At 33.7% G+C, this 26,313-nt stretch overlaps 2 protein-coding genes across 12 annotated transcripts in view; one reads left to right on the top strand and one right to left on the bottom strand.

Annotated features, from left to right (window-relative positions):
* The window catches only part of LOC100644849, a 172,141-nt gene extending 152,658 nt beyond the window's left edge, over positions 1 to 19,483 (bottom strand). Inside the window, exon 1 of the mRNA XM_048407664.1 lies at positions 19,410 to 19,483. Within this exon, the coding sequence (XP_048263621.1) occupies positions 19,410 to 19,483 (74 nt within the window). The remainder of the gene's footprint in view (positions 1 to 19,409) is intronic.
* Positions 1 to 26,313, top strand: part of LOC100643486 (glutamate receptor ionotropic, NMDA 2B) — a 360,187-nt gene that overhangs the window by 151,871 nt on the left and 182,003 nt on the right. The gene's annotated exons all lie outside the window — the stretch shown is intronic.

Raw genomic sequence — 26,313 nt, 5'->3', positions numbered from 1 at the left:
TAAAAAGTACAAAATTTTCAAAAGTTTCTCGAAGTTGGTGATTTCTTGTGATTAAAATTCAACTGGAAATTGCTGCTTCAAAGTCTAGGGAAATTGTTTTTGTAATCTAAACATTTTTGGAGTTTCCTTTTGAAGCTTAAAAATTCTTTTAGTTCTTGCCTTTTCATTCTTACTTCCTAATTATATAGAATATTGTATTAGTCAGCAATTAATCACGAAGCTGTGGTTTTAGCCTGGAAAATTTGTACAAAATGAAATCGTACTGATAATTGCGTTCTTCCTTTGAAAATACACAAATAAAAGTATAATACACAGCGAAGACACAGCATTTAAAAAAAATTGACAAATGTGGCAGATGTTTTCATCGCTTTAGCATGGACGTTTGAAACGACCTTTGAAACGAGCATATGAAAAAAATACGTGTCAAATATTTTTCCGTAAACTACATCCCAAAAACATGTTTTCAAAATCATGGATTCGATGTTTTCCTGTGACTCAGAGGTGACATACGTTCATATGCTGGTCCACAGTAAATTGAAGTATCCATTGCTATCCATCTGTATGTTCTCAGTTCAACGTGTACATTATGTCAACCGCTATTGCGGATACCACTGATTGAAAGTGTTATTTACAAATAATATTAGCACTGAAATTCAAGAGCAATCAGAATGACCGACTCATAATTTCATTGATTTGCAATAATGCCCTCTAGCATTGATTTGCACAATTTTTTGTAAAATACATAAATCAATGTTGTTTTATAAATCAACGGTTTTGTAAATTTGAGATAGTACGTGATTTTGTGAAATACGTGGATAAAAGCTCCTTTCTCTGTTTGCGTTATTTATCACTTCATATACCTTTCATTTTAATCTGATACAAGTTTTATATTTTCGTCACCATAGTATTAGTTTGTCAGAAAAGTTTCTTTTGTTTCACAAGACGATAATAGATGAACAATAATTTCTGTTTTATATTATTTATTATTATTATTTCGTTATATTTCTATTAATATGTTCATGCATGATTCAATAAACTAATATAAAACAAGAAACATTGTGCGTTTATTATTTCCTTATAAAACGAAAGAAACTTTTCGGACAACCTAATATTGGAAGATGTTACATTTGAAAGTTACATTTTGATACGTCGTTTATCGCGGTTATTTAAATTTTGTAAAACGATTAAAACAAGATCAATTTCAGGTACTAAACAACATGAGTGGCTAAAACAATATTATCCAGAAAAATAATATATTTTGCAAAAAGTAAATGTTATGGTGTTGCATATTTCATCCTGTTACAGTCTGCAAGGCGAAATACATAACATTCGCGTGGCATTAAACGCGTTAAATTTCTCTTTCTTCCTATTATTATAAAACTAATAACACGTTTAACTAACGTATTCGAGTTCCCGAAAATAGTTGATATTTCGCCAGTATCGTAAACTTCGTGCACTCTGTTATCTTCACCAGTCACACGGGAAATTCTATGAACATAAATTGCACTTGAAATTACGAAATACGGTGGTGGTAGTCGGCTATCAGAAAAAGGATAAAAGTTTGGGAAAAACACAGTGTACACGTGATGCCGAGAGGCGATTAAGGCGTGCATGTATCCGCATCGCATTACCATAAATTGGAGATTACGTAAGCATACGCTTTCAGAAAGCAAATTCTATGCATAGTCGTGTCACATTGACGCGTTTCCTCCATGCAGATTTCCAGATACCATAGTTGTGGATAACAAACGTTCAAACGTTCAACGTTCATGGTGTTCCACTGACAACTTTGAATTACGTAAAAATCTCGACCGTAAACTACGTAACGATGTTCTCTGTCTTCGCGTAACATCATTGGTATCTGCAAGTTATTTGGTCACGTTGTTACTCGGAAAACGTAGGAAATATACTGGTGATTTATGATACTTCGTTAAAATATATTTTTGTTCCCTTTGCATGTACATTGCAGTGATTAATAGACTGCGGATTTTTATGCATTCGTGGGAAATTTACGGGTGTAAAAATGCTTACATATGATACATATTATATGATACATATAATATGCAAAAGTATTGTAGTATCGTGCACAAATGGCCTACGAAATATCGGGTGAACCATAAACGATGTTACGAGAAAACCTAGGTGTCGACAGGCCTATCAATGTGCCGTCGGTCTTTCAGTCGAATAGTTACGTGGAAAAAGGGCTACGTGATCATAGCCAGAGCGGTTGCGAAACATTATTTGGTGGGACTATGATAAAAGACAAAGGGATGCTTAAGGGAGAAAGACGAATTAACAGTCCGTATGAGTTGAGAAGTCAGGGAGTGTGAATTGCGTTGTCGAGAGAGTTTAGTCCGCGTGAAAGAGGGCGTTGGAACCGTGACGACGAGAGTTGTAAATTAACTATTTAATTGTTTTAGTTGTAGCACATTACTGCATTTAGTTCACATTAAATAACCATCGTTTCCTGTTTAACCCATTTTAAATAAATAAATAATAAAATTCTGTAGTATATTAAATATCCAAAGTAGAGCAGCTACTTACTGTAACGTTTGGTAGATAAAGCAATTTTCTATGTATTCACAGAAATTTGAATATGCATAAAGATCCGCAATATAGTGATTAAAAGAATAGCAGAGTAATTTGTAGATTATGGTGAGTTGTTTTGAGGAACATTAAATTGCGTTATTACTTGGAAAAGCTAGACAGACTTCTGGTTTATGACATTTGGTTAAAACTAAAAATGGAAAAAGAAAATAAATATTTGTATATTCTTTTGCAACTGTCGTTTCAATGTTCAGAGTTTGTTGAAACCGAGAAGTGTTTACAGCAACAATATATAATATTTTCAAGGGGTAATTTGTGAATTACGGTGAATTGTTTTGGCCGAGTTTTATCGCTAGGAAATTATCGCGGGAAATAATTTCCACTTTGTTTTTCATTTCGATGTGCTTTATTCTTTCTCGACTGTTTTTGTGGAAATATATTTCCTTATGCCCGTGTAAACGCGTAACAGTGCATGAAATATACAATGTACTCCTGTGACGGAAATGCTATTGTATTTTTTTAAACATTTCCTGCAAACGGATAAATTGTGAAAATAGAAAACCTAAATATCAAATAAAAGTTAGACAATGCTTTAAACGATATATAGAACATTACTTAAACACGATGACATTTTTTAGTTTAGAATTAACACGTTATCTTTTTTTGAAAAAGAAATATCTGCAATACATACAACGACGATCAAAGATTCATGATGGACTGAGAATATTAAAAGAAAATCTATAATAAAGAGAAGATAACGAGACACCAGCAATTATTTTAATGGTTAACTTGTCAACCGGAAAATACGAATTAATCTATCGCACTTTTTTAATTTAGGGATCCTCTATCTTTTTATATGCCCATTACGTTTCATTTCCATTAAAAATAAATTGTATCATATTTATGCGTCACTCAAATTCATCGCTCTTTATTAGCTTTTCATTCCGTGGTTATAAAAATTCCCACTTTCGTGGCATACAGATAATATACAGATCTTTATTTATTTTTCAACATTTTTGTGACACCATACGTAAACCTATGATAAGCTTAAATAACCAAACGATTTTTCCATATGCGATACATAATACTAACAAGAAAGAGAAGCGGCGATTAATTTCTCAGTGGAATAATATTTGTGTTTACCTAAAGCAATATCGTTCATCGAAATGTCCATAAAAGTATCTGAAAAAGGTTTAAGCACATATTTAATGGGTTTTAAGCGCGAAAGAAGAGGGTTCCATGGAAAACGAAATGCATGCATGGCGTGTAAAGATACAAGGAACAGACTAGCAGAGTTTCGCAACAAATTTCCTCGTCTCTAAAATTTTACGGTGGTCGGTTGTCTCGACGCTGCTCCGTGTTTGTTATCACGGACGGAACGCTGACGCTGTGACACTTTTCAAGTGAAATATTGAAACAGCCGTTGGCCATGATGTATCGCGAAAAATTGTAGCCACCATCGCAACCATACTCGAAATTGAATAAATTTCCTCGCGAGTCTGTTTTAACTATTTGACGAGCCGGTAAATTTAAAGAAAACTCACCGTGTGGATTCAAGTAGCCCTTCATTTAGCTTACAGATTTCATCTAAAGCGAAAATTATGTCGATCAGAGGTAATAAAAGGGTGTCTGGTTTCAGGGAAATTGCATACAAGTGGCAAAAGTTATTTTATACCTATATTCATAAATTTTGAATTTAGAGAAATGTCGATACTGTTTAATTCGTCGTACTTTTTCAATTACGATTATCTTCCATAATTATTAATTTATTAAGATTGTTGATACGTAAGAGGGGACGGTATATAGTGAAAAATCCCATATTTTTTCTCTCGGAAAATCGTAAAAGTGAAAGAAACATACACAGAGTCACATAAAAAACGCTACAGCCTCTTTGTGATACTTGTCCGAACGCAGAGTTACGTATTTCACGTACGACTAATTAAATCATCCTCCATTTGTCAAAACGTCTCTGTTTGTCGATGCTTCCTCTGATCAGATAAACGGTTCTGCCACATCGTCCGACTAGACACTGGCCTTTGCTACTTATTCAGTCCGTTATTGACTCGTACTACTTGTCTGATCAGTAACTGACCTATCTTTCACTGCTTGTCCGGTAAATGATCGACCTGTATCACTTTCTCGAACTGCCATTTATTATATTATTCCATTGTTCTGATTATTGACAAGCTATACTACTTGTCCGATTAGTTGCACGGGGCGATTCCATTTGATCGATCTCAAACAAATATGATCGAAAAATTAATCGATAAATTAATTTACATTAAATCACGAGTGACTTTTGTCAAATGTTATTTTCATCGTACGATCGAATAAACTGAATTACATACATAAGTTGCATGAGTTGCATGGAGCGTACAGACAACGGTAAACATCTAACTTCAGGAACTAACTAAAACGAGTAATCTGTATGAATTGTAGTATGGTCGCCGAGTCAAGCATCGTACAAAGCAACGTCGTATAATTCGTACTCCCTTTGTAGAGTTTGTTTCACTGGCCTTTCTTGAAAATCCTCTTAGCGATTTTCCTCTCCTCGTCATGCGAAACCTTACCGTGGCGTTTATATCGCTACGAAGCTGCCGTTTTGTTCGTTGAGCGCGTGCAAACAGAAAATCAGGTTTAACCTGACGATTCAGCTTTCGAAAAGGCGTTCGGTGTGAAACGAGGAAGGTGTACCCTTTGTCATTTTAACATGAACGATACAACTAACACACTTATAACAGATCAAAGGGTTCTTCACGCGTGAAGTATTTTCATTACAGAATGTTGAAGATATAAAATCGACCCCTTCTACCGTAGTTTCTATTAAAATTTCATATTCGCTCCTACTAACGACGATATTATTGCACGTACTTTAAGCTATTGACAAGATTTTAAATAATCGAGTAGCACGAATCACGTTCGAAACAACTTTCATCCTTGGTATATTCATATTTATTCCTCCAAACCTATATACAAATTATATGAAAAGTCAGTTTAAAAGATCGTGTATACAAGCGTAATCTTATTTCGTTCGTATCATAGAAGCTTTCTGGTGTGAATACGTATCAATCATCTTTTCGCATTAATTCCAAGAAAAGAAGAGGGAAGGCCGGTTTAGGGATTCCTTTACAAATTCACGTTGTTTCTCATCCTCTGTAAGGTTTAGTCACGACATTATCAAACGTTTAGAATCTTCTCACCGAACCATCTAATCCGATTAGAACCCTTTCGCAATTTTCAATTTTCCTTTCTATAGCCGGTTTCTTTGAACGTGTACAAGAGGATCGAAGGTAACGTTGATAACTTAATTAAAAGCATTGGAAAACAAGAAGAAGTAAAACAAGAGGAAAAAATGAAGAAAAAATTCGACAATGATCGATCACGGGATAAGAGTTATACGGAATCGGATGTTGCAGACATCGATGAACGTATTCATAGTTACGGCAATCTATAAAAGCAATTTCTTGCATTTTCTCCTGTTCCACCGTTCGTTTTACCAGCCACTGTCTCGTAACAAGATCGTCTATTCGCCACGAATTCGATCCCCATCATTGTTCCAGCTCGACTGTAAACAACCTTTCGGACAAAAGGGATTCGGACGGGGGTTTAATTCGAGACTGACCGCGTGGATCACGTTGGGTCTCCTTTTACATAGAGTATCGCGAGGTCTGAGGCGGTATGCCAGCGATATGCGCGTTATCCGACCATTCTGATTGAATATCGAGTCACAGCTTGATGAAAAAACTGATTGAAATCGCCGATGGTCCTGCAGCTTTGTGCAAATAGCTGACCGATTTTGTTCCGGTGAACATTAATAGCATACCCTCTGACCGGGGAGGATGGGGAATAGTCTTCGCTACCATTTATTTCACTAAAATAAACGTTTAAGCTTTCAATAGAATGGTATTTGCGCACTTTTTATGAAATGCACATAACATACATTATATCACATTAAAATAAAGTAATCTTTTCAAGATTAAATGGTTTCTGAAAATAATTCTGGCAAAATTTTAATCATAATATTATTAATAATAAAATCAAACATTCTGTGATGCCTCTGTGAAGAAAACACAATACCCTGAAACTAGAATGTCCTATCGAAAATAAATATGTTTACCATTTGGTTACTTAATACACAATATCGAGCACGAGAGACATCTTTTCAATGACTTTCAATTTCAATTTCTTTCAATTTCTTTCCTCTGATCGACAAAGGTTTAATTCTCAAGAGATTTATTCGAGTAAGGAGAAATTCTCTTTATCTCTTGCTCTTATTACCTGTATTTCCGTCATTTTTCTGTCCAAGCTCCATTTATTTCCTGTGTTTCATCCTCTACTTCTATAGGCAATTTCTTTATTCTCATATCGTGAGTAAGTCCATATGTAGCCCTATTGACAGATCTTGAAGCTCCAGAACGAAGCTTCCTTTCATTCGAAAGATTTTCTTCTCAGCCTTCATTTCCCTCTATCCTTTTCTAGTAAAATAACGTTATCTCTCTTCTTCTTTCTTCCTTTTTCCAATTTCGCCCCCCCACTTCTTGCTTACTTTTTGCTCGGCTCTTTCCACCATCTTTTTTTATGCCCTTCGATCCTTTTTTTCACCTTCATTTCCTTGCTTCTTTCTGCGGTTCGATTCATCGTTCGTTTCCTTCAAAGAAAGGCACCGTACTTTTAGAAAATAGACCGATAAAGTGGCAAAGTGAAAGAAACGTATAAAACATTTGAAAGTTATTAAAAATAGAAACACCATTGTAGTTGAAACACTACGTTGTTTCAAATCTAGATTCATTTGCATAAATGGATGAAATTTCTTTGACGAAGATTGCTTCGCTGGAATATTTCACGTGGCAGCGAATTCCCTTTTTAGAGCTTAATTAGCTTATCTTGGTACGTGACTGTCCTAACAAACAATCGGCCATTGTGGAAAACACTGAGCAGATAATATTATTATATTCTTAGGAGTATTCTGGTGAATACAAACTGTATATTTGTTTAATTAGGCATATCGGTACAGAAAAGTGGTAGATACATTTAATTGTTGTGTTTATTCGTATAATGAAGTAACACAACCGGGGAAAATTATTCGTAAAAAATTCTGTGTTTTAGCGTTTAGAGTTTTATTCTGTACTGTATTCTTTAAAAATTATGAGAAGCATCTGAGCTTTCAGTTCCTAGTACTTACCGCGAATGTAATTTTTATGCAAATTACCGTGCATATAGTGTCTTGTAAAACAAATTCAGTCTGAAATGTTTCTGCTTCTTTCCAGAACCGGAGGATCTTTTCAGATTTAAAAATTCGATATTTCGAAGTGCTTTTAAATTTTAAAGTTTCGAAATTTTAAAAGTCTAGGAATCAAAAATTCCAAGCTACGATATCTAAGTAACAACAAAGATTTGAAAATTTGGGAACTCGGTGTTTCAAAAATTTAAAGATCCACAGTTCCAAAGGTTTACATTTTTTAAACTTGAAAATCGATGGTTTACTGTTTGGAGAATTACAAAGTATTGAAATTTCGAAATGTTTAATAGATTTCAAGATATTGAAAATGCAACGTTCGAAACTTTCAAAATTCACAAGAACTCTATTTCGTCTATCGTAGGTGTTTCAGTTTTCGTTCAATTCCGCCGTACGTTTTCATTTCCTCGCTTTTCCGTTTTATCGTCTTCTATTCTCAATTTCCTATTCTCGAAGTCCAAATATCGTTTGGAACAAAAACTCAGCTACATTTGATAAATTAATTCGCGTAATGATGTGGCACGATGCATTTCCGGAATGACTCGATAAATTCGCGAAGAAACGCGATATCTGTATCGATATTATTCAATTCGATTGGTGTTTAAACGGTAGAGGAAACGTTCTCTGCAATGTGTTGTGAGCTCCTTTGACGATTAACGCGGCATGTTCGCGTTAGGCGAGGCTACCGAATTTCTGGTAAACGCAGTTATCCCTGCTATAAAGCAACCGAGAGCTCAATATCAGAAATTGGGAAAATGAAAGCACACCTCCAGTAATTTTCGTTCTGCTACTTTGTGCGAACACGTGAATAAACGTTGCCTGTTCTTTAGTCGTTCCCACGCTGTATTAAAATAATTAACGTTGTTTACGCTGTGCGAAAGAGATGAAAAAGGGTGTATGGCTGTTCTTTAGCGCACTCTATTCAATTAATTACTTTATTACTTTGTTCACTTCAATCCTTTGACGTTTGTCAAATTTGTAATCGATTTACATTCTGATTTAATAATATTTACTTTTGAATAGTTTGGTAAATTAATGTTATGTGTTAATAGTTGAGGATGTTTATAGGAAATGGAAGTTATAGCTTGGTTAGTCTGAAATATACATGACTTTATATAACGAGTACGTTACGTTAAAATTAATCGGATTTGATATAAATGTACTGAATATGACTAATAATAACACGTAATAATTTAATTACGTACGAATGTAATTATCATTATCAATTTAGTTATATAATATATAAAATTTAAATTGAAATTACTATATGTTACCCTTTTAGTAGTAGGATAGAAATCAATTCCAACTTATCAGTGGAAATTTCTTAGAAATTATACAAAATTCCTTTATACACCCAAATCTGGGAAGGGGTACTCCGAAATTTACATATAATCCTATTATAATAATCTAGATTATAATCCTATTATGAACCTCCGTGGCACCCTACTTTTTGCTAACACCGTAATAACCTTGGATTTATTTTACTTACCAAGAACCTTTTTAATGTTCTAGCCTTTTAAAAATTCAGACAAAATTCAGCGTTAGTCGTTAATATTTTTATTTCAATATTCAACGTGTCTTTAAGGTTTTTGCCGAAAGATCTTTTATTAAGAGTCGAAGTATCCAAGACTATTTAAAGAATCGAATAAACTTCGCTGGTTTCAATGGACTCAATTGTATAAAATAAATATAATTTGGTATACTTATGGAGATATGGAGAGTCTTTTTGAATCAACAGATTTGAATTAATAAATAAAATAGAGAATAATAATCATTAATATAATTTACAATTTTATAACGATGATATAATCCATAAAATTGAACAAGTTTCGCATTCTAGAAATTATAACGACGATGATCAAGTTTCAAATCTCCAAACAGTCATTTACGAAAAGAAGAACAAGGTCTAAAGCACCACAGAAATTTTTCAAAACCTATAATCGGGGTAGAAATATAATTGGCAGTCCATTCTGAATGAGAAAAATAGGCGATATCGAAAGCAGCGTGGAAATACGAGCTCATAAACAGAACGCGTTAGTTTCGGATCGCTCGATCATTCTCTTGTGGTGCTTCTCTCCTTCTGGGAAGAATTTCAGGTATTTCATTCTCGAAATAGCTCTACATTCTACGGCTGGTAACCGTTTCTCCTCTATCCATTTAAACAGCCTGGTAAACTACACAAATCCATCTCTCGATTCGTGATATTCGAATGCGTGGCTAAAGGTGTGAACTTCTGCTTATTGTTTTTCCCTCACTGTGATCGTCGATATATATAATGAAATCGACTGGTAAGTCTGTGCTCGAATATTAACACTTGAACTGTCACACCAGACAAATTGATTGGTTTTACAATTTTATTTTAAAATTCCTACTTCATGTTATATTTTTTGTTCGCAACGATAACTAAAAGAATAATATAATGAATTTTATTTTGTTTTTTATGTATTCAAACTGTAAATAATTTTGTATCAAGGCTACTTGTACCAATACCGGTCGATATGACTGGTATTTGTCAAAGTGTAAAAGGGTCCTGCAATCTGTTTATCGAATCCCAATTAACCAGTTTCCTCATTTTGTACAACTTTCCACACGTTTTTTAAATTTTGACTGCGTATCATTCAATGTGATGATATCAGTTATCAGGAAAATTCTGGATCGATCGCTAAATCGCTACATGCTAACACTGGAAATATCATAGCAGTGAAAATGACTGGCTCCACAATTTTATAAATGTGTTAACCCTCATTTAGGGATCCCAGATAAATTAATGATACCAAAAATCTACTACATAACATGGAATTCCTTCTGTGAGAAAGTAATAAATCAATAAATATAAAAATATTCTATTATCATGTATTTTTTAAGGACGAGTCGTTTTGACTGGTTTTGGTAGAAATAGTTTCGTGTTAACTATCGGTAGTTCTAGTGTTAAGTTACTGCTAATTATTTATCGATGAAAAGGAAGATGATCAGTGAGTTGAGTAATAGCATTTGTCTGTACCATTTCTGTACATTATTTGAGCAATAATCATATTTCTATGTGATGAATCTCTTATGACATTTTCTAACAATGCATTTTTCTTCAATTCTTTTTTCATTGTTCATGATAAGAAGATTTCATCGGTATCATGTCATTATCATGTTATTTCCAATGATTGTATGCTAACCTTATACATGTAGTAAATAATGTTATTTTTTGTAACGTTTATTTTCTAATGTATTTGACGTAGTTCAGTTTGTGGCTATAAAATTTAACTTCGAGCTATATTAATAATAACTTATATAAAATAAAAATTTTTCTGCTCCAGAGAAATACAAATAAATTAGTAAACATCTTGTTAGAATAATGTCACAAAATTGAATTTTCTCGTAGTTAAGAAGCGTACATTGCGTAAATCATTGCAGGCATAAGTTGATGACCTTATTCGGTATCAGAAGAAAGTAGTAAATCTGGTTATTAATTGCTGTTGCCAGTAACAAGGTTAATTAACATCTTCATTACGTTAGAGGTTTAATCAAGGCGGAAACTATAATCGGATAACATGTTTACTCTCAATCGAAACCCCTTGGAAATGTCTGTGTAACAAGTTGCCACATATTGCCAACCAATCTGCAAACTTTCATTAAATCCACCTATAATTACCATAGTCCCTAATTAGTTTCGCTCTGTGTGAGGAAAATTAAAAGCAAAACACTTTCATTTAACGCCAGATCAATTAAATAGAAAATTTAAATGTAAATTACACATTTAATGAAACTTGTATTTACAAAATTTAACAAAAATACTGTAATATAATTCAAAGTATATAATATACGTATACAAAGTAGTATAATATAATACGAATTCGTCAAAAAAAAAAAAAAAATAATAATAATTTAAACATATAATTGCTCGTTAATATCATGCAAGTAGAAACCATCAGGCAGTAGAGGATGAACAACTATGTAACTTCACTAGTTAGTTGATAATCTGTACTTGAGATCTAAGTAGAATAGCCGTCCGTGTGGTCAGACAAATAGAACAAGACCTTAGGTACGAACGCGCAAATATGATAGAGTAGCGCAGCCGCGATGTGGATTATAACAATGCTTAGTCAGATAATTAAACTAGCGCATAGAACTAAACGAGTAAATAGAATAAGTGAGTGCTCAGTCTGGCGAGCAGTACAGCAACCAAAATACTCGAAGTTTATTCGGCGCTTAATTATAGATTCTAATACGATGATAAATAAACTAAATAAACAGATTCTATTAATGTTACTAATTTTCAACGTAAATTCGGTTATTAATAACAGAAATAGATCCATTATATTACGTCACGATGTTTCTAACGGAGTAAATGAACGTGTTAGGTGTGTACAGTCGATTAATTCTAAATATCATAAATTTCAATTTTATCGCTGAAACAATCGCTAATTATTCAAATAAACGATCTTTGACGCTGATACAGAGTTTGTCATGCCACAAATCGATTAGAAGCTTCATCCTTTGCTGTCCGATCCGTTTATAAATTCCATGTATATCATGCTCATTAATTAATTCATAGGTACTCTATTAGACCTGAAAGTGATCAGTTCTGTTTAATAGAGGCCTCAGGGTTTCGGGGCTTCTGAGATTCCGAGGAGCCGCAGGAATTCACGATAGAGGATGTTCGGTTTACCACGATCTACCGACCTGTGAGTTTGCGCTTCACTTTCGTGAAGTTTAACACGCTAAAAAAGCTAAAGAAATATGAGTCGGCTACTTTAACGCGGCAAAGAAAGATGCGGTCTTCCACTTGGATGATGTTTCTTGATTATCTTGCGAGCCTCTTACGGTACTCTAGAAACTGAAGGGATTTCTAGCATATACATTGCGGTAGCTTTTGTCGATAGGAAAAAAGGTATACGTATGAATATTTGAATAAAGTAGAATATTGATCATCGGAGGAACGTCGATCAGAACATCGATTAACGTAACCTTCGGCGATGTTTCCTTCTAAGAAGTATTGGGAAATAAACTTCCAACTTAAACATCTTTTAACGAATTTTTTTCACCACCTTACTTTATATACCTTCCCCTTTTGGAAACCCGCAGGGTAATCAAAAAGACGCGAAATAAAATAATTTTGGTCGTGTATATCTTTTTCGGAGATAAAAGTGGATGAGTGTTTAAAATGTTGCTTTATCGTTCTTTTATGTTTTACTGTGAGAATCTAAAGAAAATTTGCTAGAACTCGGAAAGTAATGATTAAGTTTAGTAAGTAACTGGAAATGAAGTTGTAAAGAAATGTTAGTAAATTAAATAGCAAATTCGTTTTATGATATTTCTCTCTAAGAGAATTTATGGCAGATTTCTTAGAACTTGTAGTAATATTAGAGTTCCTTTCATAAATTACAAAGTAATATAAAAATATTGTATAAAATTAATGGTAATTAGTATTCTTACTCTTGTAACAATAATTTTATAGCATTATTATTCGAGTATAGTTAAAACAAAATAAAAATGTAAAAATTTATAAATTCTTTTTGCTTATTATATTATATTATATTATATTTATTTAATTTAAAAATACTTATTAAAGATACTTAAATAATTTAAAATTTCTAAATGTCATTTTTCGCGTTAACTAAATTTTGCAAATCGTAATTCTCATGAATTCGCCAGATATACCGAAAATTTCGTTTCCTCAAAATTTCTCTCGCTCAAAGTTATTTTTGTACCAGAACTGGTATATATGTTCAGACGTCATTAGCTGTTGAAACTTTTATGGCAATATGTGCTATACATATTGATAAGTTCATGGAACGTGCGGTTTATGCAAACGAACGAAGTGCCGAGGCGAAGAAAGGTCGAGGGTTTAGCGGCTTCCATGGTTAATCGTCCTGTGGCAAGGAGTTGCAAGTAAATATTTGAATTCGCTGGCTCGAATGACATTTGCACGGCTAAAGAGGGGAAAAAGAAGGAAGTAAGGAGAAGTGATCAAGCTGAATTACTTTAACGCAATAAATATATCCTGGGCGAAAGAATAATTTAACTGCTTCTTTTAATTTCTTCCCAATCCTTTCTATTTAAAATTGGATTTACCATTTTCAGATAACTTCTTTCTATCGCCATGAATTTTCTAAATTTAAAACATTGCGTTACTTTGTCACTTGTACTTTGTACTTTGCGTTTGTTTGTTTTTTTTTTTTTATTCCAATTTTTAATTAATTTCAAGCTCATTTTTATTTGTATAAAGCTTAAATTACAATTTAATTCGCGTATAAATAAACAAAATTGATCCTTTTTGAGTAACAAATAAACTGAATTTAAACAAAGGAAAATGGGAGAATCACCGCGATGACAGCGTTCGATAAATGAAAAATAATAGAAAGAGTTATCGACGTTACTGCAATAAACGTCCTTTGCACGTACTTTGATAAGAAAATATCTGAAAATCTACACGAGAAACAGAATCAGAATTATAGTCGAAAAGTTTCGAATATTATTCACTTAGTCGAACAAAAGAGGTCGTATCTTGATTGATGTATCGTTTTGTTGAAAAACAATACCAACGATTTTATCCCGTTAGTGAGATATCATCGTCATAGATTTTTCTGCGGGAATATAATTCTGTATTTAAAATTGCATATGTGGCCAACTTCGTATAATTTGCATTTATCATATTACCGATCGATCGAAATTCAATACCGTCAATTACGCTGGTCACGGCCAATCGAATTAATCGCCACTGCACGCCAACGTGGCGATATCGAGCATTGCTAATCGATATCGCACTTAATTATTGCTTAATGTTCCCGAAATAGCCGTAAGAACGATCATGAATCAGTCGAGCCTTGAAAATTTGATGACTATTATCGCTCGCATAATGTGTACCACCTGTTCGCGGTAGTTAATCATTGTTACAAGACTGTTCATGCGCTAACTACGTCGAATGAATCACCTAATTTAATTAACCATAGATTAGCTTTATCAAACCGGCTCATAAAAATATTTTCGTTCGGAGTAATTTAATTTTAATATCGGAACAGGTGCTTTCGTTCCGAGTAATTTGATTTTAACGTTGGTACAGATGTTTTTAATGGTAGCGTCTTCGATTAAAAACGTTAGCATCATAGCAAATTCAAAATACATATATTTTTGTTTGTACATTTATGGAATATCATAATAACCCATGGGATATGGGTTAGCATCATAGCAAATTCAAAATACATATTTTTTTGTTTGTACATTTATGGGATATTTATATCTGTAAAAACGTACGCAATACGAGGACATATAGAATAGAATATTCAAAGTAAACTGGTCGTTATAATATTTAATGAGTTTCTTAAACAGTTTCTAGTTAAAACAATTTTTATAAACATCCAGAGTTTATGAGAGGAGCTGTAACGATTACTGAGACAAATGAGAGTACTGGCTTTGAGTGATAATCTTTGTATAATTATTTTGTTATTAAATATAGTTACGACTCTTCTGTTTCATATTTGATGAGTTAACTGTGGTTACAACTACATATTCCCCTATTATTATTATAATATGATTATGATTATTCAATCTTGTATGTCACCTATCAAACTCACGTCCCTGAAATATCCAACGAATCGTCCTCTCCATTTTCCACAGAACGCGGACATTACAATTTTATCCAGCGTTGGCTTCGTGAAAAAGTCGCCTCCTTTAAAAATACCCGCACAACCGTATAGCAATTTCTTCCCTGGTAAACGCATGTGAGCAATATGTGTTGTTTCTTGACGGCAGGAAAAACAAAGGAACGCCGGAAACTGGTGAAAGGGCGTGAGGACAGAGAAAGAGAAAAAGAATGGTCCGTTACAAAAATACGATAACGGAAAACGCATCGTGGCACAGAAATGTACCAGTCAACCCCGATGAAATTAAATAAACTAAAAACTTCAGTCGTTTTCTTATACTAATGCTTAACACCGGGGTAATCAATCTTTAACATGAGTCCAAGAAAATTATAAGAACCTGGATATAAATATTATATGTAATTCTAGTTAAAATTGCACGACGGAACTAAAATAAACACATCTCTGTTCATAAATACACCTGGAACTCCTGCTGATCTTATAAACCCTTACATAAAACGTAATAATTGACCTACGGTATGAAAAACGAAAAGAACTTTTAAGAATATTAAACATGTTTATAGAAAAATGGTGAATTAATATTTCTATATTTGCAGACTTTGATCCGAATCTCGTTGAAAAATTCTACGCGCGTTACTTGATAACATAATCTCTGAGATCGAAGAACAAACGCGATAGGAAATCTAATACAAACGCTAAAGTTAGTTGAATCAGCGATTAAAAGTGGAGGTATGGAGAAGGGAATAGTTTAATTTTGTTATTTTTCAGATTTGTATTAAACAATGAAATTGTTTCAAGATTCCAGACCAGGTAATATTATTATTCTATTATCAGATTTCCATTTTCTTCAAAGCTTTAATATACTTACGAACGATGGTGTAATCGATCTGTAATCGTATTTTAATCTCAATAAAAGTCGAAATGAACTTTTCAAAAGGTATTTAAACGTTACTAGTAATTATATAAAAGAAAAAAGACTAAAATCCACTATTCGAGTTTGATAGTTCCAGCTGCTAGAGATATCTATCCTAATCCTGTAATAATCCGATGGAAAAGTTTGCTTCGCCACTCGGTATTTCTTCCTCCAGTTATTCGATTTCTCTCCGACATTCCTTCTGACAGCCACCAGACGGCTGCATAAACGGACACTCGTGCGAGCTGGAGCGAGTTCGTCCACGAAGCGATAGTAATAATTCATCGTGCGAGAATTATCGTAGACCACGCGTCAACCTCGCTGAGAGTTACTGGCTTGCCACGCTCGAAACTCCTTCCAAGAGGGTTTATGGATCCTGAACTAATTGTATGTGCAACAGTCAAAGCATATAACAAACGAGTCTTGTTTAAATATATACCTTTATACCATAATATTATTAATTTTCTATACGTATATCTGTCACGTATATCGACTTAATATTTTGCCAGGTAGTTGTAGAGGGGTGATCTTTTGTGTAGATATCTTATCTTTCCGAACTAGCGTCGATTTACAGCGTAGGAATATAGATCGAACAAATGAAACAGAATTTTAAATGAACAATTAGAGATATATACACTGTTAGCTAAAAATATTAGCACACTTACTTATCACATTTATTAGAAAAGTCGAACAAATTCTACTTTATTTAGTATCTTGTATAAGACACATATGATCTGAATGAAATAACAGCTTTATAATAAAATATCTAGAAAGTAAATGCAGTGAGAACGACGTGTAATTCTCTTCCAAGACTCAGCAATAAGTTTCCAATTCTAATGGCCCTCTCTTTTTCTTCTCAAACATTACGTTCTTGCCATGTGCATTCATATTTCTACATAGTGCTCATACATTTATTATTCATGTGCATTCTTAAAATCGCAGATGAATTACGATCGATGCTCTAACACGAACATTCAATCTCCTTGGCTCGGTTTACAAACTGTCATCATCCATCTCACATCCGCAGAACATTCGGCACTCCACCACTTTACGTGGCAATCTAATTCACATTTGTCACACGCTATAATATGCTCATGTCGCTATAAATTGCGAAAGTAGATGAAGTTACGAATAAGAAATCGTTGAACGTCTCGGAACCTAGACAATCGTCCTAGAATAAGGAATATTTCACCTATCTTGATAACTGAGACGTTAGCAGGATAGCCAGCACGTCAACTGAGAAACTAGGCTTAACGGAGTATAGATTTTATGTCCTGGAATTACTTGTATCCCATGTCATGGGTTTACGACATATCCATTCGCTGTTGAGTATGCAGATGTCAGGTACCGTGATTTCGACTCGATCATTTCGTATCGATATATCTCGTCACGCGATGCTACATGACTTGATTTACCGTTATGACTTTCGGCTAGTAGCGAAAATTGCTGTGCCATATTTTTACAGTTACGTGACAAAGAGTGAGCTTACATTGTTTGGAAAAAAGACGTAAATTAATTTTTTGAAGCGGTAAATTCACATATAACTACAAACAAATAATTTATAATTCCTTTGAAAATTTAAAATAATTTAGGAAAAATTAGTTTGTATGTCTGCTATCTTGAAAGAAAATTCTATGTAAATAATGATATTATTATTGCTTATTTCAGCATTAATTTCTAATGAATAACGAAAATAGCAAGTATCGGTCAACCGCTTAGTAGTTTTCAAATTAGCAATTCGTGTGAAATGCAAAGTTTCTGAAGCTACAAAAATAATTTATAGACTCTGACTTCTGGTTCCAACCATACCAATGGATTGCGACATAAAAGTTTTAATTAATGAAAATAACTTTGCTGAATATAATTTCGTCCACATTACAGATCCAATCATCTTAACACGTCTCATCAGTGCTTTCGAACATTGGACAGTTCGTACAATAGAATATGTTTTAATCGCTTTTGATAAGACAGGTAATGGAGGTTAGGTTGATGCGACTGCTTCTTCAGTGCTTCGTAATAAATTTACGTTGACACGAGGATATTGACATGGTGTGTTCTAGGTGGACAGCATTGTGTAGTGTCGGTATATAATGTAAAATGACGGTATCATGAAGGCAAATGTTTGAGGTTGTCGACAAATATGTTGTGTGACAGGAAGTTGAATTAATCTGATAATAATGATACGTTTAGGCGTAAATTGCTATTCGAATTTAACAGAGAAATGACAAAGTCTTCTGTTTCCGAGCTTGATGGATGGTGTAGTGACGAGAATTTCAAGAGCTTTTGGGTGAGTCAGAGAGTTGATAATTTATAGAATGATGAATGGCAACTAGTAGCCATGTAATAATAGTCGTATCATAAACCTTAATTAATTCGTAGAATATCTTTTGAAGCGAAGAGTTTGTTTATTTACTATAAAGAAGTTTGTCACATTAAATGTTTCTCTCATGTTCTATTTGCTAGTTATTTTGTTATAAATCTTTTATTTCATTCTCAGCATACGTGTTGTAGTATAAAATGTTAAATAAGATATAACCAGCAATGTATCCTATATATATGTCCTGAACATTTTTCATTGCGAAATTTTGTTTGGCGAGTGACACTGCGATACGTCATTGCGCGTTCCTTGCTACTTGGCCAAGTACGTACAGCGAAATAAAGTGGCTTCTAGCGCAAAATTAAATTCCACACGACGTGAAAAATAAATTCGAATCAACATTTGTATGTAGAAACTTGTTGAGTTATCTTGATGTCAAAAATCGATTTTATTGTATATTTATTATATTAAAACATAGGAAGAAAATATAAATTGACACATTAATAACATCTGAATAATGCCCTAAAATTACGTTATGTTAGAAATTTAGGTATTTTATAAATTAATAGAAATTCAACAAATTTGAGATCAAAGATGTATCAGGATTCTATGTCACATTATCACAACGTTGCTTCAATCTGTACTGGAAATGGAGAGAACTCTGGAACGAGCCATAGTATTGCTGGCTTAAGCTTTGCTAGATGCTTCAATTTAGGACATCATACAGCTGGTTACTGTACCCGGACAATGTTTGGTTCGCGTATAACGTGTCACATTCACGTACAACTTTGCTGCTCAACTCACATGAAATTGCCATTATCAGATTTCTGACAAAAGTCATTTAGAATTCCAGAATACCTGAGGAACTCTAAGGTCATTATGTAGACATCACAGATTCTGTCCAATGAATTCTCATTTATTAAGGCTTATTATATCTTCGTTGATGGAGGCGCTCTTTCCTTCGTAGCCGTCCAATTTCAAATTTTTGAAATTATTTTCTCGGTGTTTCACTCTTGATGTTATTTCTCCGTTACTTCTCTAGATTTTTAAGTTGTTCAGAAATGTAGATGATCATCTCTATAAAATTTAAACAGGATTTAAAAAATTGTATTTTTATCTGTGTGTAAGTTTCCCTATATTCAATTTTACTTATTTCGAAATCGTGTAATAAATTATTAAATTATTTGAATTAATAGATCTTAATAAATTAACATTAAGAGAAAAAGATTATTAAGCCTTACAATTTTATGAAATATTCTTACAAAATTCTCTAACAAAACTCGCTACTTGTAAAACAAATTTAGTTCTACCGTTGCTAAAAATTATTTACAACCCAATTGCATCACGGTGAAGTGTAAATCGAGAAATATATCGTCGAAAAGAAACTCGTTGGCTCATAGAATATTTTTCATTAGCGACTTGGCAATTGACGATGTCTATGAAATATCAATTAAAGCTTGCTTCTAACACAAGCTTTGTCACGAAACAAGAATTCACCGAACTACTACAATTTACAACTGACACAAGTAACGCTCCTCTGCACATCTAACTTTGTCTCTTCAGATAATGGTGCAAGAACACGTGTTTGAAATATTACTAAGCAGACGAAATTCACGCTGGAAGCTAATTATCTCCCTAATTCAGCGACCGCGGGAAGTTTACTACTCGACAGCAACTATCGACACAGAGAATATCATTTTCCAACACGTCGGAAGGATCTCGCGAGGTTTGAATACGAGCTGCTAGCCTTTTGTTCCACCACGGAAAAGCAAGGAGATATTCGTTGTCCGAGAACAAGAATTATTCACGCAACCGTCGCAACGAGCAAACTTGAAACAATCTCGAGAGATCTTCAACTTGCAATCTCGTGCAAGCACCTAGAATTTAGAGAAAGGACCGTGTGCATCCACCGTCGAGACGTTTTTAATTGAATTCATCGTGCAACAAACATTTCATCAAGAGTACTTGATTATTTCCTTCTACGAAATAATCTTCTGCTTCTCAAGTGGAAGATTCTTATGGCATATTGTGAAATATATTTTATACTTTAACATAATAATTATATTGTAATATAATTAAATTTTAATATAATTTATAAATTGAGGAAAGTACAGAAAATTTAATCTGGATATTTAAGCATAAGCAATTTCAAATTGTGTCCTTTTCTTACAAAAAAGAAATATATTCTTCTTAAACAATTTGGCCGTACTATATGAGTTTCTTTACGGCCTTCTAGCAAAATATCATAATCGAGTTACTCTTAAAATTGTTATAGTTTCTCACAGATATTATTACAGATATTACAATTTGTCCAGCTGGACATTTGGTAAATTTTTCTAACTTAATTGCTAAATAACATGTGGATGGCTACCCCCAGCGGGATACCATCTTCGAGTTTGACTATTTTATTTCTTTAGTGAGGTCAGTGGAGTGTTTTCTTTTTAGTCTTACAGATATTACAACCGTAGAAAAATTGCTCCGAATATTCCTAACGTGGATGGGGTGTTCGAATTGTAGAATTCTGAGTAAGAATTCAGGTAAAGTTGAGATCTGGTTCATTCAAAGCGTGAAAATTTTATCAAGAATATTTCACATTCAGCATTTGCATCGTTCTTTACGACATCAAAGTTTTAATGTCAAAGAAGTTTTTTCATTGTAGCTAGGCTACATTGTGTTATACGTGTAGCATCGTGGACAAAAGGCCTAAGATATCGGTCGAACCATAAACAATATCGCGAGAGCCGAGGTGTCGTCGGGTCCATCAATGTGTCGTCGGTCCTTTCAAGTGAATAGTTTCGTAGAAAAGGCTTACGTAACCCTGGCCATGGGTCTTCGCGGAACACATGCATGGTGGGGCTAAGAAAAGACAAAGGGATGCTAGCCCATGGGGTATTAGTTAGTTGAGAAGTCATACAGTGTTGGTTGAGAAGTCAGGGAGAGCGAACGCAAAAGCCGGAGAGTGTGAATCGGGAAATTGAGATCCGAGTATGATAATAAAACGTACGACAATATTGTGATCAGTTTGTTGTTTTGAATATTATTTGTTAAACCAAAACATCATTATTTGTCCTTCCTCTAAAGACCCATTTAGTTACTACGTACGTTTCAAACTCGTCGCCTTAAAAATAACATGTTAATTTCATCACACAATTAAACACCACTACCTTATAGTCTTGTGGGTTTTACGTTTAGTCACTTGTAGTCAGAGCCCTGACAAGTAAAATTAAACGTGCTTCGAGCAGCTGGATCGTATTTCTCGTTAACGAAATTTGATCCACTTGTTCCATGGCGCTTACACGCGTTTACGAGAAATTATGGTGAATTCTATATCTCGGGAATAGTTCGATAGACCGTACATTTCATATTAAATGATACATACTGATGCGCGTAAATGAACGCGAACGCGACACCAGGCAAGCAACTGGCGCTTTTAGCGCGGCAACTTCGACGTTCGGGAACAATGAAAATTCCGCGTGACTCGTGTCTGCTTGTCGTGACTAGAATACAACCTGCGATCCTTCGACACATATCGACTACGACGCGACACGATTCGAGGCATATTCCAAATACAACAACATTCCATACAACAATCGAGCATTCTTCCCTTTTATTCGATAAAAATAAATATCCATAGAAGATATTAAAGGTCTATATAAAAATTCATTTATTTTTTAGATAAAGCTTTGAAATTCACGGAATATCAATAGAAGATAAAGCTATCATATTATTTTGCAAATTGTCCCGATAGTGGCTGTAATAATATTAATTGATATTGACTGACTTTGATATTTCGTGTACATGTTATAGCACTATTAACCCTTTGAGTAGTAACAGTCTCTATAGGCGTCTATCGAGAGTTGATATAGTGTACTAACGTCGCCTAAAGGCTTGATTAAGGCTAATAGTGAGTGTTCGCCTTTAGGCACCCATCTTACATATTAAATCACAAAGTTAGGGCTGATAGTTACTAGCAATGTGCCATGTTTTGTAATAACTAGATGCGTGTGTTGCATAATTATATAATTTTTATAGACGACAACCTGTATAATGTATTATAGCTATATTTTTAAGCCATGCACGTAAGTATCTTATTTTCGACTTAAAAAGACACCAAAAAGCAATTCCACTTCAGAAATCGAATGCGTGGAAAAAGAAGTTGCAGGAGAAATACTTTAAACTACTTCAGTCTGGCATAAAACTTTAAAATTCAAGAATCCAAGAAAATAGAGAAAATTAGGAATCTTAAAGAAAAGAGAAAGAACTTCGAAATGACGAGGACGAGGAAAAGGAAAAGTTAAAAAGTGTAGAATTGAAATATTTAATTTTAAACTTAAAGTCCCATAAAATTAATATTCTCTTCCTCCAACGTAGTCTGTATGACCTTCGTATTTTTATCTCGTCTGTGTGTGTATTGTCAAGCATAAATGAAAAAAAGGAATTTTCGACCAGCAGGTGATAATTCAAGTACTTGAAATACTTAATACTGACCGCAAAACCAAGGATTAATTTTCATTTTTCTATAACCAGACTGAGATATTTTCCCTCGAATATCTGAGACACTTGCATGAAACGCATAACTGGGGCAGATAAAAGTGGAGAATACATTTGCATATCGAATCATCGAATATCACACGTTTCCGTTGAAAATTCTCTAGATTCTTCTCATATCGAGTTCGTAACTAAGCCTTTTGATTTCCATCTTTAACGCGTTATCCCGGTTTAACAGAATGTAATGCATGAAGCTTGTAATTTTACACGCATCATTTCGTATAAAATAAAGGACAAGATTTCGCGTTGTAATATTTTCATATTACAATGATCAGTTCGAGTTTCACTCCGTAATAGGATTAGTTGCGTAAAATAAGCTGAAAGATAATCACGTTAAAGTATTATTCTGTGGATTATTGTTTACACAGAACTTCTCGCATTCGTGAAACGCAAATACGGCAGCTCGAGAGCAAAAATTACAGTAATACGTTGAAAATGGCTCGTGTTATCGCAGCAAAAAGCTCCAGAGCTGCAATCTTGCTCAAATATCTCTTGCAACGTGCGCACGCGTGAATTAATCACACACGAGTTACAAACGTCGGCTACGTACCATCAGGATAATTATCGTAAAGCGGCAAACGAATTGTTTCACCATAAGTAGCGTTTGATGTGCAATTTCAAGAGAGCCACCACCGCAATCTCGGTTTCTGTGTGTCCTTCTTCAACGTACTTAGCGTTTCTGGTCCTGATGAAGCTATACACATACTTAGGTTTAAGATCTTAATCCTCAATTTCTAACGACAGCTACGATGCTTTGTACGGAGTTATTTAATTCTAGTATACTCCATTCTTATTTATATTTTATTGAGTACCGAAAGTACTTATTATTGGTTAGGCTTTTAAATTATATCTGAATTATATTTCACGAATGTATTATACCATAGATGCATTGATATGAACACCTAGTCATGGTAGCAGCCAATTAGCTCGTATTACTTGCCATATAATTAATCATTATACCGGTTATGCAGTTAATTGCTTTGTTGTATAGCGATATAATTAGTAATTATATACCAAATAATACCAATTGTCCGGGTCTTATGAATAAAGGCCCACACTATCCACGACTCATCCACTCTCCTTTTACGCAAAGAAATCTAAAATTTATTCATCGTCAAATTTTGGTGCGCGTTTGCATAATGTTTGGAACAAACAGCAAAAGGAGCTTTAAGAAGAAAAACCGGCGCGAGAACTATTATAGGAACCTGACTAGGATTCATGACAACCTAAAATTTAAAAATTAAATTAAATCTTGATCTAATCGTAATTCTATATGGGGCACTGCTTTATATATATATATATATATATATATATATATATATTTAAACAATGCTAAAGGTGTAAGTATATCTACTTTTCATACAACAGATTTTTTGTCGCAAATGCAATTGCAAAAGGGTACCGCATATTAAAAAGGGATGAATTGTTTGGAAAATAAAGTTCTTGGAAACGTGGGTGCTTCAGAATGAGTACCTTCAATGACTGCACGTGTGGAGTACGTTCTTAAGGGCATCCAGTGCTTTGTAAAAGCCAAGCACTGTGAATACGTCAAGTTGAAAGAACAATAAAATCACATTTTACGAGCACTTGGCAAAGTCGATAAAAAAAAAAATAATATTTGATATTGTTAAAATATTACATTTCATACATGGAATATTAAAAACAGTCAAAAGTTTCATTAATGAAACATTTTTATATTTATCGTATTTTCGTTCATGCACTTTCGATATGATAATATTTAAAATGATATCAGACGATGAAGCAGCATATAAATATAAAATACTAAAAAAACCAATCAAAAGTTTCACGAACGAAGATTGTATACACGTGAATTTGTTATTTAAGGGATATATCATATTCCTTACATTTTTGTATTTATGAAATTTGTCACATTTTCATCATCGCAACATTTATTTCTAAAATCCGCGTCTATAATTCTCAGAAATTATTCAAGACAATAAAAGCGACCACAGGTAATTGGCTCTACATTAGCATAGCTCTCTCATGTATTAGATTCAAATACATATTTAAAGAACCGCTCATTTTTCACGCTAACAAATTGCCTGAACCGATGCACCAGAGTTTCTTCAACATTTATCTTGCGAATCATTATTCAAAAAATCCACTTTGCGAGCTTCACGTTTAAAGCACAAGTTGGCCCTCTCTGTTAGCAATTAATATTCTAGCCACTATACGCTGTTCATTAATTTCTTTGAACAACCACCGACATTTGTTACATGTTTGTTGTCTTCTTAAAAAAACGTACACGCGGAACAGATTTAGACTATCGCGATTTATTGCAATAAACACAATCGATCATAACAAGCTGCAACGTTAGGAGCGACTATATTAAATAATATGGCAATAATAATAAATTTTTTATGGATTGCTATGCATTTATTAAAAATTCGGAAATTCCTAAATCCACAAAATGCACATAATATGCAAAAATATGTAAAATATCCAAAGTATAGTATTTACTTTAATATCTGGTAGGCAAAGCATTTCTTGAATTGTGTTTATTACAATATGAATCTACATAAACGTCGGCAGTTTATTTATTATTATACAATCTAAAAATTGGGAGAATAAGATTTGTAAAATCGTCAAAATTACGTGATAAAACTTTATAGAATTAAGTGATATAGTAAGCGTGTGTGTCGTTTGAAATCGTCGTATTGCGATAATTATTTGTAATTCCTATTCATCACAAAATTTATCGGAATATACGATATTCGATAGTCACGCGACTATATTAGGATTTACAAGGCAATTTTCCGCGGCACTTTCATCCCCTTTTACGCATCAAAATCCGTGTTACGAATTTCGTATTATTGTATAATGGTGCTATCGCTTCATCGATGATGAAAATTTAATAACACCAGTTACGTTCATGTGAAGCAATTAATTAGTATCGAACGTGCCAATCCGTATATCCCTTGAACGTAATATAATTTCTTTCCCTCGAGCAGACAAGGGGATAACGATATTTAACTGGTAAATTAAGACGAAGCAAATCTACTGAATAGAAACTACTCTTAAAAAATGCAAAATTGCAAATGAACACAGTGAAATGCGAAATGAAATTGAAATGTACATTGCAAAGAAATATTTGATTTATTGAGAGAATTTTGTCTGTCATTCTACTATTCGAATTTCT

This window comes from Bombus terrestris, chromosome 7 (genome assembly GCF_910591885.1).
Source record: "Bombus terrestris chromosome 7, iyBomTerr1.2, whole genome shotgun sequence".
NCBI classification, from domain to species: Eukaryota; Metazoa; Arthropoda; class Insecta; order Hymenoptera; family Apidae; genus Bombus; species Bombus terrestris.
This window is presented reverse-complemented; position numbering and strand designations above follow the sequence as displayed.